This window comes from Eulemur rufifrons, chromosome 1 (genome assembly GCF_041146395.1).
Source record: "Eulemur rufifrons isolate Redbay chromosome 1, OSU_ERuf_1, whole genome shotgun sequence".
Taxonomy (NCBI): domain Eukaryota; kingdom Metazoa; phylum Chordata; class Mammalia; order Primates; family Lemuridae; genus Eulemur; species Eulemur rufifrons.
In genome coordinates, this window is record NC_090983.1 from 42957293 (window position 1) to 42972661 (window position 15369).

At 38.9% G+C, this 15369-nt stretch overlaps 1 protein-coding gene across 3 annotated transcripts in view; it reads right to left on the reverse strand.

The window, feature by feature from the left end:
* ITGAV (integrin subunit alpha V) overlaps positions 1 to 8404 on the reverse strand; it is a 77717-nt gene extending 69313 nt beyond the window's left edge. For 2 of the 3 annotated variants that reach the window (XM_069491644.1, XM_069491473.1), the window contains exon 1: positions 7942 to 8404. In XM_069491644.1, coding sequence (XP_069347745.1) covers positions 7942 to 8126 — 185 coding nt within the window. In that variant the 5' untranslated portion in view covers positions 8127 to 8404. The remainder of the gene's footprint in view (positions 1 to 7941) is intronic. The other variant, XM_069491560.1, reaches the window with a different exon arrangement.
* Positions 8405 to 15369: the final 6965 nt, after the last annotated feature.

Sequence of the window (15369 nt, forward strand, 5' to 3'; positions counted from 1 at the left end):
ACATGCTAATTTTTCTATTTTTTTTTACAGGGTCTCACTCTGTTGCTCAGGCTGGGCTTGAACTTCTGGCCTCAAGCGATCCTCCCACTTCAACCTTCCAAAGTGCTAGAATTATAGGCATGAGCCACCATGCCCAGCCTGAATTCAGTTTTTAATGTTTAAGACATCTGTGAGATACCCTGCTAGTCTGGAGCTCTGAGAAGAACTCTGCCTGAGAGATAATGGGTGGAGAGTGTCAGAACACAGACGGACAGTTCACCCAGGAGAAGCTTCAGAGAGAAGAGGGCCAAGGAATGAGCTCTGAGGGACAATGGCATGTAAGAGTCAGGAGGAGAAAGAAGATATAATAAAAGAGACACTCAGTCTTTCTTCTCAAGAAACTAATTGAAATATAGGAAAAAAAAAAAACAGAATACAGACTGACACAAATAGCTCTAGATAAATGCTATCACTATTATCATTTCATTTGGTTAAACATTAAATTCTTCTGGCAAAGGAAACATTCACAATTGCTTTTTACCTTTTTGTGAAATTCCAAACAAACCTACATCTTAAATATAATCTCATCTAGACTACACAAGAGCTGGCAGTGCAAATTGCTTGGTTACAGGAATCCTGCTTTCTGACACATATCTTAAAACCCACAAATTCAAAATAAAGACGAAACTCCCAACCAAACCACGCCCTGTTTAATAAAGCTTTATGCAGTCATATTTGGCATCAGTAAAACACCACTTCTGGCTCATTCCCATCACAGCAAAATGATTCTGAGTAGGAAATTAACTTAGTTTTCATTCAGCAAGAATCTTTCATAGAAAAAAATAAGGTTATGAGTGGGAAAGCAACTTCTCCCTTTTTCTAAAGCAGAATTAATTAACACAGCTAAATTTTATATATATGTAAATTACAAATATATAAATTTATATAGGTAAATACATAAAAATTATACATATGATTTCTTTTTCCTTTCAACAGGTCAAAAAAATGGCCACAAAAATCATAAAACTGCCTCTCTTCATCTGAATTAAATGATTTTTTTCAGTGCATGCTGGAGAAAAAGAACATTTTCGGCAAGGGTACTTTTTAAAGGTCTACACCTTGAAAAGGGCTTAGGTAAATTCCCACAGTAGTTCTAAGAAGGGTAGTACAAGAAAAGGTATGCATATGTTTTTATTGTTGTGGATAATGCCAGGTTCCAAGAGGTTAGGACAGGAGAGCTGGTTCCCAGAATCTGCCTAGAAACCTACAAGCAAAACTCATTTCTAGACTGTCATCGCATAGCACTTTATAGAATCTTTCATAATGTTTTGTCAAAACTAGTCTTCCCACTTTATGATAAATTGCTTCTTTGAACGTAGAGGACTCTAATTCATCCTTGTGCCTGCCACATGATAAGAACTCAAGAAAAGTTTAAGTTGACAGTGGAGTAGCAAGTAAATTCGATAGCCACAGGTCACAATCTTAAACCAGCCATATAGAAATAGATCATTTCCACTATGCCTCAACCCCTCAAGAATGCAGAAATCATCTTCTATTAAACACTCAATTATTTAAAATATTCTTAAAATAATTTTCTTATGTAACATCTCTACTTAATTTCGGGTTTCAGATGCTTTCTTTATAAGACAGAGAGAGCTGGGAAGTTATTAGGGGACGGCCTTCAGCAAAGACAGAAAAAAAGGACACAGTAGGAGAGTTCTCTGAATGAAAACTGCACTCCATTGGCAGCACATAGCTTGAATTCCTTGGTTAAAACCAGTAACAAGGCTGCTGCTTTTCATCAGCACAGGTTACACATTATAGGCATAAAATGATGGTAATTAGATGTACAAATACGGATGTTCAAGTTTTCCTAAACATACCTTCATGTGCAGTCTTGTACACTGGTGAAATGCCACAGAAATGGTAGAATAATATAAAAGGAATGTGTCAGTATCTACATGCTAAATGTGTAGGGGAAAAAAGCTAAGGAATAAAGTTCTTTGTCCAAAATATCATCATGGTATTTAAGTCACTTTTATGACATTTAAGTTGTTAAGAGAGAAAAATGGAGAGATGGAGAAAGTAAAATGACCTTAGACATGTTAAAGTCTTAACAGAGAGTTAAGTGAAAAAATAAATATTTGCATGCATAGAATAAAGGCTTCAGGGTGGTAAAAGATTCTATCATATATGAGAAAATTAAGGAATATAAAAAGCAACACATACTACCAAAAAAAGACTGTTAATAAAATGCTTTACAAAAAAATTGTTACTTGAAGTTCATCTAAGAATGTCTAATGAATGTCTAAAACAGCTTAACTGGGGTATGAGAACTGACAGACCAGAAAAAAATGTTTGCAGTATAAGCACTGTCTACTGGGAACAGTTTGGGACTAAAAGTCACAAACACTGCAAATTAATTGAGGAAGTCACTTTATACTTCTGAGTCTCTGTTCCCTTATCTATTGAATGGAAATAACAATGCCCACTGCAATTACTTTAAAAAGAAATTTTCTGAAAGTGGGAGTAGATAAATGCAAACTTAGAAAATTGAAAGCATCAGTAAAAACACAAGATGATGGTATTGGAACTAAAAACAACAATTAATACAATTAATAAGCTAATTCCCTAACAAAGCAGGAAACAAAACTTAAAATCTGTTTTTAAAAAGGCTTTTCTCTCTTCTATGTTCTCAAGGGCTGTTAATGGTCAAGTAATTAACTCAAATGGAGAAGAAAAAGAAGGGAAGTTGGCTCAACATTTCCTGACAATGGAGGAGAGGGTTAGGTGAGGCTGACAAGAGAGTTCACTGATTAGCAGTGAAAATCTGAAGCTAGGCAACTTAGTTTCATATGCCTGCAACTTTCTCCTTATGGACTCCATTTCTCTCCAAAAAGTGTGTCCAAGGACATTCTCAGGATCCCCATTCTCACCATTCTTTTTAAATGACTGAAGACATTTCCATTAAATGACTATTTAGGACTCCAGAGTTAAGATTTACATCCATGCCAAGAAGTGCTAAAATATAAAAGGTGGGGCAGAATGTTGGACATCAAGGGAGGGAGATAGAGGAGGAAAGGAAAGAGAGAGGGAGGATAAGAGCTGGAAAAAGAAAAAAGACCTAGGGAGGGAGAGGTATAGGAAGAGGAAGTGGCAGAAAGACAGACAAGAGGATCAGAGAAACCAACCAGGATGTCCTTTGGATGTACTTCCTATCCAAAGTGTCCAGGGAGGGCGGTTGCTTCAGGGAATGTGACCTTGACTACCAAGGAAAGGCAACTTGCCAACCAATGACAAGTCCATTTTTCAAACCCTTCAAATGAACTCAGTTGTTTGCTGCTTTCAGCACTGACCTTTCCACAACAGAGCTTGTTTAATATATTTAGTTGACTCTGGGTTGACCAATGAGGCTTCACCAAAAGGAACTTCTAAAAACTACCATACATGTATATAGAAAGAAATGTGTATAAAATAGTGCTGAATGTTATTTCAAAGCTATAATTCTAGTTTCAGATTTCTTTTTCATTAAAAACAAAATGCCAGAGTCAACACTTACATGATGTAAAAGAGAAGCAGTAACTAAAAACTCTATACTTTTTCTCTTCTCTTTTATAATGCCCTATAAACCTACGGCCTTTATCAGGATTAATCAACATAGGATTTGCTTTCTAAATAATAAGACTATAGTCTATACATGTATACTATTTATGATGAGAAAAATCAACCAGTATAGCTAGAGCCACACTGAAGTTTATGAAAATGAGCTGGCAGCATTTTGTAAAGTTGTGAAGATGGTTACAATGTTGAGGAGAGAAATGATACACAAAATTTAAAAAGTACACACAGGTTGGGACAGACAGCAAGGGAGCTTAATTCAGATTAAGCAGTTTGGACTTTCTCTCTGGCAACAGAAGCATTATTGAGGGAATTTTCACAGCAGAGTACCAAGATCAAAAAGGATGTTTCAGAAAGATAAAACTAGTAGAAACAAATAAGACGTTTTGCAGGTCTAAGAGCCAAATGATGGGCAGAGGGATAGAGCAGGACCTGAGTGCCACAGACCACACTTGTGATGAGTGGGCTGAAATACGAGGGTGTAGCAGAAAACAGAAATGGATTCAAGAAAGCCTTAACAAGGAAGAATTTCTAGGACCTTCAACCTGGTGACTAATCACTGACTAATACTGGGGGAGCAAAGTAGAAAAGACAAAGAAAAACAGAAAATGAGAAGGAGGAATGTGAAATTATTTCCAGGGCAACAGAGAAAATGATGGCACCATTAATAGACACAGAGGTATAAGTGACATTTCTTGGTGAAAAAAGAATTCATTTTTAGTCAAACTGAGTTAAGATGGGCTAGTCAAGTAGAAACGATCCACAGGCCAGGCCACTGGAATACCAAGTGAGAGCTCCACTTCTAGATCTAAGATACAGCCTGGGCAGAGTTTTATTTAAAAAGCTTTCTTGGCCAGGCATGGTGGCTCATTGCTGTAACCTCAGCAGTTTGGGAGGCTGAGGGGGAAGGACTGCTTGGGGCCAGGAGTTTGAGATCAGCCTGGGCTACATAGCAAGACCTCGTCTCTACAAAAATAAAAGAAATTAGCTGAATGTTGTGCCCCCCTCCTCCCCTCCCCAGTAGTACTACATTAGCCAGCCTGGGTGACAGAGAAAGAACCTTTCTCAAAAAAAAAAAAAGGCTTTCCAGGTATTGCAAAAATGAAGTAAATGAAGTTAGGACTAAGAGCCTTGGAAGATTCGGAAAGATCTGCTTCCAAGGCACGCTCACCTGCACCTTGTCTTCGAAGTCATGGGAACACACATAACTGTAAATAAGGCTCCATTAGTGTTTAATGGGGGAAAAGGCAAAAATTCAATTCAAATGTCATTCATTATAGCATTATTTTAAAATAAATAAATATGTAAAATGGGAACTGTACAATGTAATGTATTTTTGAAGAAATAAGGAAATTATTCAGTTACTTTCTTATTTAAAAAATTCAATTTTTGAATATACAACATAAGTGGGATTTGAATTTCACATCCTGTCCTCTGATCCCTCTCTTGCCTTCTACCCACACCAACCTGCTCAAACAACTAAAGACTGCAAACTCTTCTGCCTCAGTTTCCTCATCTATAAGAATGAGTTTATCTGCTTCTCCCTACTTTCCCTGCTGGTTTGGGCTATAGAATGAAAGGAGATATAAGTAAAAGTAAATAGGTTTACGAATGTAAGATATCATTATTATAATTAAACCTAGGATGCAATTTTTAATTTCTCCAATTAGTCTCCACAAGAAAAACATGATTTTAATTCTCGGCCTACATATGATCCTTAAATTTTATGTGAGTTTAACAATATAGTCACCATAAATTAATGCTTGCAAAAGAAATATGGAATGCTAATTTTCATTATTCATAATTTTTAAAAATCACTCTTCTTGTGAATTTTCACTTCAAACCTAAGACTCATTTCAGGGGGGACTTTTTTTTTTTGAGGGAACACCTTAAAATTTTTGCTTAATACTTTATTTTTTCTTCTCTTTAATAAATATTGATTTATTAATTTTCACAATACAGAAATAATTAAATAATTTTTTAGAACAAAAAAATGAGACATAAAACAATCCTACACCTTGTCTGAGGTACGTGGACTCCTAAACTGAAGAAATGGCAGGAGCAGACTTCATAAGCATTCATTGCTTCCTCACTAATCCTTCTTCCCTCAGAAGAAAGGAACTCTTTAATTAGGAAAAACTTTTTTATTGTGTGGATTTTTTTTCCTTTAGAAGTTTATAACACCAAATAAACAATAAATACAGCTGGTAATATTATAAACGGTATCCCATGCACCTTGGATTCCAATGCTTGTTAAATTTAAAAGTGCCCTTTTTCAAAATTCAGCATAATTTACATTAATCTTTGTTAAATCTGAAAAGCTTAGTTAATAGAAACCTTTGTTTATATATATTATTTTGGTTTTTAAAAAAAAAAAATCTTGAAGTTGGTTTCCATTTTTTAAGTTAGGCTATACCTAGAGAGCTCCCTAGTCTACCAGTAACAAAGTTGCTGACAAAGATTTCAAAATATTATAGGAAACCAAACCCAAGTTTAATTTTACCTTACCATTGAAAGTTCATGGATGAGGCAATGTAAACATGTGAGCACATGTAAGTGTGTGAACTTAAGAGTACTTTCAATAATCATAGTAACAAGATTAGCCACCATGCCTTGTAACCAACAACAGTATCATCAATATGTGTTCAACATTACTCAATTTGCCATGTAAAAACATATAAAGTTTATCAGTTTTCCATGTATCTTTACACTAAACTAAGAGGGGTGGCAAAGAATTAACATCAACATTTGCAAAACATTCCATCAACTTTGATAGAGTTAGCATCAAGAGTAAATGCTAACTGTTGACAAAAGGTACATATTTTCAAAATCATTAGAATTTCTGTACAAATTAAATCTAAAAGTGCACCCTTGGGAGCAACTAAAATGCTCTATATCTTAAAGGCAAACACTTAAAAATATCTGGAACAAAATATTTTTAAAACATAAGGCTGACAAAAATCAAATCAAATGTGAAGGTGGTAAATGTAGTCTAAAATTAATGATTATTTTTATCATTTTGGAAAATCTGTGCTCTGGTCTCACAGAAAGCATGTAACTGGAAACAACAAACAAAACAGAATTTGCTGTATAAAACAATGTCTAGTTTCCACTAACGGCATCCAATTTATGTATTGCCACAAAGATTGTTACCAAAATGTCATATTCAGCAACATTCAGAAAAATACTGTGAAGACTAAATTCTGCTGTATGTTCTAACAGCAATAGAAAAATATTTAGATATTTTTCTCAAAGTAGACATTTTTGTAGTCGAAAAGTAGTCTTATCCAAGTACAGACTATCAAAATTATTCTCAGCTCCTCCAAAAGGATATCTTGTAGAGAAAATATAGAAACAAAAATATGTTGTTAAACAATTTTAAGAGCTTAGAAGGAACCCTAAGAAGGGCTTCTTTTTGAAAACAAGATTAAAACATCATAAAACATCCAGTGAACTGTCATTAAATCAGTATTTCTAATGCTAATTTGGGGGTGGGGTGGTGAGAATGATGTCAGCGTTCAGCAGAGTCAGAGACAACTTTTAATCCAATAATGACAATAACTATTACAAATCCTGCCTGACAGCCCGTGAAACATAGAACGTTGGCAATTCGAAAACATAACTGAATTATTAAATACTGCAGTATTCTAATGGCCTGCAGTGAGTGAAAACTCAGCAAACACCCTTATTCTTTCTGAACAATGACCTAAATAGTGAATCACTATAAAAAGAACAGATGACACATTCAATTCATCTGTTCAACCTCAAATGTGCAAAGGTCTGAGAGTCCCAGAGATAAGGCACAATGAAATTAGTACAATATGGTCATTTTAAGTCATGAGAATGTCTGGAAAAGGAGTAAGTGAGAAGAAACAGAATCAGAGAGGCGGAAAGAGTGGGGGAGGGCTTGTTTAGGAAAACGAGAAGGACGGGCATTAAGTCTGTGAAGCAGAAAAAGACTACTGGGAAGGCTAACCGGTAGCGGAGAAAAAGAAGTTCAGAGATGAAAGTGACCAAGTCCTGGACACTGGCAGAGGCAGCAAGGAGTCCAGCAGAACCAGCCTTTGTTGATTTCCCACTTTTCCCGAATTTTAAGCACAGGTCAGCTTCAAAGCTCTCCCTCTGCCCCCAACCAATTTTAAGAGGTGAGGAGCGATGGGTGCCTAGGGGAGTTCATTTCCCCAAATATTCCCTCCACCCAGGACATAAACCACCGGCGGGGTGGGATGGATGGGATAGACAGACGCTGGAATGTCCCTAGAGATCAATCCCGGTGGGGAAACGCAGGGTGGGTGCGCGCGGTGGGGGAGGGGGTCGAGTCCTGTTCCAAGTGCAGCCACTTACGAAGACGCGCTGGGTACGAAGAAATCCACCGCGAAGCCGAAGTAACTTCCCTCCGGTCCGGAGTACTCGGCAGGACTGTCCACGTCTAGATTGAAGGCGCCGCACAGAGGTAGCAGGAGTCCGTGGAGAAGCAGCAGGAGGCGGCAAGGGCGAAAGCTCAGCCGCCGCCCCGGCGGAGAAGCCATCGCCGAGGAGCGCGCGGGACGCCGAGCCGGAGCGGCGGCCACCCCCCTCCCACCGGGGCGCACGGTGCCCGCGGCCCGCCGCCTGCGGGCGCCCAAACTTGCCGGCCGCTGGCTTCCCGGCGAGCCCGGGACAGCGCCGGGGCAGGCAGGAGGGCTGAGCTTCCGAGCGGCCGCCAGAGAAGTGGGGCGCAGGGCGCGCGGGGCGGGGACAGCAGCGCGGGCGGCCCCTCGCTTCTCTCTCGCTCGGCTGCGCGACGCAGCGTCTGAGGCCAGGGACTGCCGCGGTGAGCGCCGCACCTCCGGCCCGAGAGCAGCCCGCAGCCGGGGGAGGAGGCAGGGGAGGAGGAGCCGCCCCTGGAGGCTGTGCCGCCGAGCCGAAGGAGGAAGTGGGGGAGGAGAGCCGTCCTTCCACTGGGGAGAGCCGGGCGCACTTCCGTGCGCGCTGTCGCCGCCTGTCCCGAGACCAGGGAACCGGTGCCGAGGCCCCAGACGCTCAGAGTCCGGGCCAGCGGCAGCGCTTCTGGACGAGAGCCCCCAGACTGAGCACCGGGAGTTGCGGGTGGGGGAAAAGAGGGTCAAGCGTCCCACTCCGCCGGCGGCCACACGAGTGGCGAGGGCAGCCCAGGTTCCCTGGCCCGGCCGGGATCTTGAGCGACTTTTGTTTAACAATGAGAAAAGCTTTATCCGCTTCTCGTGTTTCTGCTACTTAGCCTGGCAGACTCTCACCCACGAAACTCTATAATTAATGGTTGTTTTCCTCCCCACACCATCCCACACACAAACACTGAACTTAATTATAAACTTCCAGAATGCCAGCACAGCCTCTTCCAAGCGAGCTGTGTTAAAGTTGAAGAAAGGATAGACGAGGCAAAGAATCAGCAGTAATCGTTTTAAATCAAGTCAGAATAGTCGAAGCCTTATTCCTAGTTAGCTGGAGTTGTATGACTTCGGAAAACTAATTCGTTGATGTAGGACATGTGGGGAGATATATAATTTTGGAGTTGGAAGAAGAAATGTGCAGCATTGCAACAAGGCCGCTTGCGCCTGCTAGCTGTTGGTGTGTGCCACCGAGCCCTGACAGCGCTGAGCCAAGGGGGAGAGGTCCTTGAGGACAAGGAACCTTGACCTTTTTCTTTGTATTCCCGTTTCTTAGCACCTTGCGAAGCAGACAGTGACCAGTCAATAAAATGTTGAATCAATGAATGAATAGCAGATAAAATGATGAGTAAACTTTGCTCAGAGAAGTGACTCTCCCATACTGTGTGTTATGTACTAAATAATTTGGTGAACAAGATAAAGTATACGTGTATGGTGTGGACCTTAACAACTTACAAGTACTACAACAGTAATTTCGGACTATTTTCCCAAAGTAACTATTAAAACTCAATCACATTATACATTAACCTAATAACTATTAAATAATCCTGTGTAGGGGTATGTATATAAATTAAAATGAAATTCCTAATTTTAATTTATAATACTTCATTGCATTAAATATTTGTATTTTAAATTTAAGTAAAAGATATGCAGCAAAACCTTTGGCATGTTTTACAAGCCATGGTCCACCATCTGCCTAAAAGAAATTACTGATTGGGAGAGAAAATCCTACACAAATACTTATACATGAATGCAAATACACCTTTCTCCTCACTATGTTCCCTAATACACCAAAGAGGCCTTGGATTAGTACACATAAGCCCAAAGGGTCTTTTATACCTTAAAAAAATGAGAACAAATCCGTGTGGAAATCCTAAGGAGGACAGAAGCATTTAAACTCTGGCTAGACTCAGTAAGCCTCCTACTCTTCAACTTCCGATTCCAGGACAGAGGTGTGACAGACCAGAGGAAGGGAGGGAAGCCTTGCAAGAGGATGGGGAAAGGAAGAAGCCAAAGGAATGACAACACAATGTGTGCTCAACAAAACTCGAGTGAACACACCCCTAAAGAGTCCTGCAAACAGCTGCTAATCTCACTTATTCTTGTGCCATTTTTTGAGTTTATTTCAAAAAAGCAGTCTTGTAAATCAAGGAATTTGTTTAAAAAAAAAAAAAAACATACATTTCTATTAAGAGACAATGAAGCCGACAAGCCCAGTGCCTTTAGAAACTTGGGGTTATAAATGCAGGCATCTTTGTAAGTGTGACCATGCTTGAGCAGCTATCCAGATAGTGCCTTGCAAATTGTATTATAGCACATACCGATTCAGCCAGCACTTATTCAGAATGCACATTGTGCTTCGTACTTGTGCGCATGGGAGAGGGGAAAAGCATGTTTTATTCTATAAAAGAAAAGCGATGTTCCACTCGTGGCACTACTCTTTAAATTACATTATAACAATTTTCCAACTTAAAGGAGAACTGCCATGTACATTAAATATCCATTAAGTATTTAATATAATCCTTTCTTACAGAGAAAAAAAATATTAGATAGTAAACAGAATTTTAACTTGGAATTTCACCCTCTACCACTCTATCTTTTAGTTAAAATCTTGATTCCAGTGGTTTCTATAAATTCAGGTACCTGGGTTCAGTTCCTGGCTTCATCAGGTACTAGTTGTACAACCCTGGGCAAATCAATCCAACTATTCTGTGCCTCAATTTTCTTACCTATAAAATAAAAATAATACCAGTACCTATTTTGTAGAATTGAACAGTCCTGGTTGCCATTAGTACTTATACTACTACTAGTTTAACACAGCAATAATAGTAAATTTTTATGACTAATTATGTTCCCTTATGTCTCCTATTTCCTATCCAATAGTTCCTTCAAAAACCATAATCAAACCAGGGCTCCAACGTGGCTCTGTCTCTGCACACAAAGAAGCTTAGTCCAGTTATGCCAAAATAAGAAGAATTTCTAATTTTATCTCTCAAAGAACATCAAGGGGGATTCAGTTCATAACCCAAAGGACACCCTCCTAAAATCCCTTTCTTCTACTCTCCATTTCTCTAGAGACTTCAATCCATGAAACCCAGCCCTAGAGTTTTTGTTGCTGTTTGTTTTTCTAACTCTTTTGCCACTCCTCTCCCAGCTATTTATTAGGGAGATTGACTTGGCCTCTCTGGCTTCCTGCCCACAGCCACCCCCAGCCTTTCCTATCTCATCTGTATCAGAAAAGATCCCAGCCAGCATCAATGCTCCTTAGGTGAGACAGAAAGAAGAGAAGGCGAGCAGGAAACTAGTCTCCTTTCTGGGCTTCGTTTCCTAAACTACACCTTGAATGCTAGGGTTCCCCAAGCCTCTGTCCTTGATTCACTGCATTTCTCATTTCTTATTCTACACATCCTCAGGGTGATCTTACTCACGGTCATGATCTCAACTCACCCCTCTCACCCCTTCCCAACTCACAAAGGAGCTTTGGCCACATGAAATTACTTTTCCCCAGCGTGCCATCTTTGTGCACAGGGCTCCATCTTCCTGGGCAACATCAGCCCTCCTCTGTAACCACTTCCCTAAGCCCCATTCTTTACAAACCCACACCATGTTCCCGACCTCGCTATTTCCTTCTCTTCTTTTAAAACTTATAACAGGCATCATCATGTCTTCCCGGAAGACTTCTCTCAGGAACCATACATTATTATCTTTGTATCTTCTGAGCTCAACATAGGGCCTTAGGAATTAATCCCAGTATCCAGGGACTTAATAACTGAAATTTTTATTGAGCTTACTCATTATATGCGGGGTGATATACTAAGCATTTTATATATATATATATATATATATATATATATAAAGTTACTTGTTAGTCACAAAACTGTATCAAGTCGGTTCTATTACTGACTCTGCATAAGATTGAATAATTTTGCAAGGTCACAAAGCTAGTGTGACAGAGGCAGATTTTGAACATGAGAAGATCTGACTCCACGCTTAGGCTTATTATACCTGGATTGCCTTTACCATATAAAAATACACAAAACAGGCCAGGCACAGTGGCTCACACCTGCAATACCAACACTTTGGGAGGCCGAGGCCGGAGGATTGCTTGAGGCCAGGAGTTCCAGCCCGGGCAACATAGAGAGACCTCGTCTCTACAAAAAAATATTAATAGAAAAATTAGCCAGGCAAGGTGACATGCACCTGTTGTCTCAGCTACTTGGGAGGCTGAAGCAGGAGGATTGTTTGATCCTAGAAGTTTGAGGTTACAGTGAACTATGATCATACCACTGCACTCTAGCCCAGGCAAAAAAGCAAGATACTATGTCAAAAAAAGAGAAAAAATATACAATACAGTCATAAGCTGCATAAAAACATTTAGATCAACAATGGACTGCATATATGACAGTGGTCCCATAAGATTATAATACTGTATTTTTTACTGTACCTTTTCTATGATTAGATATGTTTAGATACACAAATACTTACCATTGTGTTACAGTTGCCTACAGTATTCAGTACAATAACATGCTGTACAGGTTTGTAGCCTAGGAGCAATGGGTATGTAGTAGGCTATACCATCTAGGTTTGTGTAAGTACGCTTTATGGCATTTGCACAACATCAAAATTATCTAAGGGCACATTTCTCAGAACGTATCAACATCGTTGAAACACATAACTCTATAACCATACAGAACCAACAAAGATAAAAGGGATACAATATATTCAAAGTGATCTAAAAATTTGCTTAACAAAGTATCTTTACCCTAATTCCATCTAAATTTTTTATAGCATATTGTTTGCCTATAAAAGATTTTAATCAAATTTTATCATTAAACAATGATGTATTCATTAAATAAATTCTACCAACATGGCAAAGTTTGTCCAAAAAAAAAAATTATAAAACTATACCGGAGCAATGGTTTTATTAAAGACTAAAAATGTTCTTCATTTACTGAAGTATCGCTATCAATAAAATAGTTTTAAGTGAATATTTTGTGGGGCTATTATGACAGAGAAGAGAAATTTGTGTGGATATTTCTTCCACTAATCTCTTCACATCTCCTGACCTTTATATTCTTGTGGGCAATAAAAGGAGCTGGTGATGATCTCCCAGGTCTTCCTCACCCCAAGAGCCTGGGATCTGAACACTTACCCAGAGTAATGAGGGTGGTTGTTCATAGCCCCCATGAAGTGAAAAGTTACCTGGCCTCATTCAAATATCTTTCCCGGCCGAGGCAGGAGGATCACTTGAAGCCAGGAGTTCAACACCAGTCTGGGCAATATAGCAAGACCCTGTCTCTACAAAAAATAAAAATTAAACAAAGGCATGCCCCTATAGTCTTAACTATTCAGGAGGCTGAGGCAGGAGGACTACTTGAGCACATGTGTTCAAGGCTGCAATGAGCTACGATCGCACCACTACATTCCAGCCTGTATGACAAAGAGAGACCCTGTCTCTAAAAAAATAAAATAAAACAAATATATTTTCCCCACACTAGGCAGAATAACAATGTTTACTGAGGCTAAAATGGCCTGTGCTCAGGAACATCAGGAATGAAAAGGAAAAATGTTCCTTATCCTCATCTATAGGTAATACTTTTATGTTTTTATAGCAGTAAGAAATCAATTATTTGTTGCTTTTAGATCAAACACTTCTTCCATATACTAGGAAAAGTTACTTACAAACTTAAGAAGTTTCAGATAAATGTTGGGGGACATGTAGAAATATATTAGTTCCCTTGTTGAAAGAACAAGACACAGATAACTAATCTTTTGAAGTTTCAAAAACAAAAATGCAACTCCTCTCAGAACTTTTTTTTTAAGTGGGTTTAACTTAAATGGACTATTGCTGAATTTGAAATATCTATCCAGGACACCTCTTTTGATTTTTCCTCTCAAGACTAAATATGTTGATAAGTTAAAATAGGTACTGCCTTTTATCTGTAGTTTGAGTAATAGCTAACATTTCACCCTCTGAATATCTCTTTTCTCTCCGGAATGCAATCAGTTTACTTATTTCACTTACAAAACATGGTTGTAATATTTTCATCTTTTCTTTTTAACATCATGGGGCTTAAGGACCAAATTGAAAAGACCATGTGATTACTTATGGAGAAAACTCCTAAGAAGGTAACATATACAAGTGCCAAAATTGAAAATTAATAATGACATAACTACATAACTTCAAATGTGAAGAGAAATTTAATGAGTGGATTAAGAAAATATGCATTAAAACTTCTTTCTATTGGGGTCAAACTTACGTTTTAAATATCCAGCCATATTTCCTCTTGGAGATGTACATTTATTGAGTGACTTCCTTGTGTTCCTATTGCCATAAGAGTCCTTTTACAAACTTATCTTTCCAGGTTTGCAACAAGATACCCTAGAAAACTGAGATTCAAAGTATCAAAATAGGAATCACAACACGAGGTAACTTTCATACGTATGAACAAACACTTGGAATTCTGTGCCTGAGGCTGAGCCGAGCATTTTGGGGAGGAAGCTTCTGTAGGCTGTGAATCTGTGCAGGTCTCCTCGGATCTCACAAATGTGCCATGCTCATCACTTTCTTGGTGCCTCTGTTCCTAAGGTTATTTTCTTCTCACCTCGGAATACCATTCTTTTACCTGCTCTTCTATCTTAATTCCACCCTAACTTCAGCTCAAGACTCACCTTCTCCAGGGAACTTTACATGGTTTCATTTTCTCCCTTCTCTTTGGCTTGTATTTCCAAGTCTAATTCACTCACAATTTAGCATCCAATTACTTTCTTGTATTTATGTCCTGGTGTTTTTGACAGCATTTGAAATATTATTATTATTCTTTTTTTTTTTTTTTTTGAAACAGGGTCTTGCTCTGTTGCCTAGGCTGGAGCACAGTGGCCTGATCATAGCTCAATGAAGCCTCTACCTCCTGGGCTCAAGCGACCCTTCCACCTCAGCCTCCCTAGGAGCTAGCACTACAGGCCAGCACCACTATGTCCAGATAATTTTTTAAATTTTTGTAGAGACAGGGTCTTGCTATGTTGCCTAGGCTGGTCTTGAACTCCTGGCCTCAAGTGATCCTCCCACCTTGGCCTCGCAAGTACTGGGATTACAAACGTGAGCCACTGTGACTTTCAGGCATCTTAGTATTTTCTTCCTAGTGAAATTATCAGTTCTTTAAAAATAGGAACAATGTTTTCTTAATTGATATATTCTCTCATAACATTGAATGTAGTGGTGAATTTATTTTTTAAATTTTTTTCACATAAATGGGCATGTTTTTATTCTAATTATCTATGTTTCTGCTTTCAAGGGGCTAGTCTTTTTTTTTATTTCAATAGATTTAGGTGTACAAGTGGTTTTTGGTTGCATGGGTGAATTGTA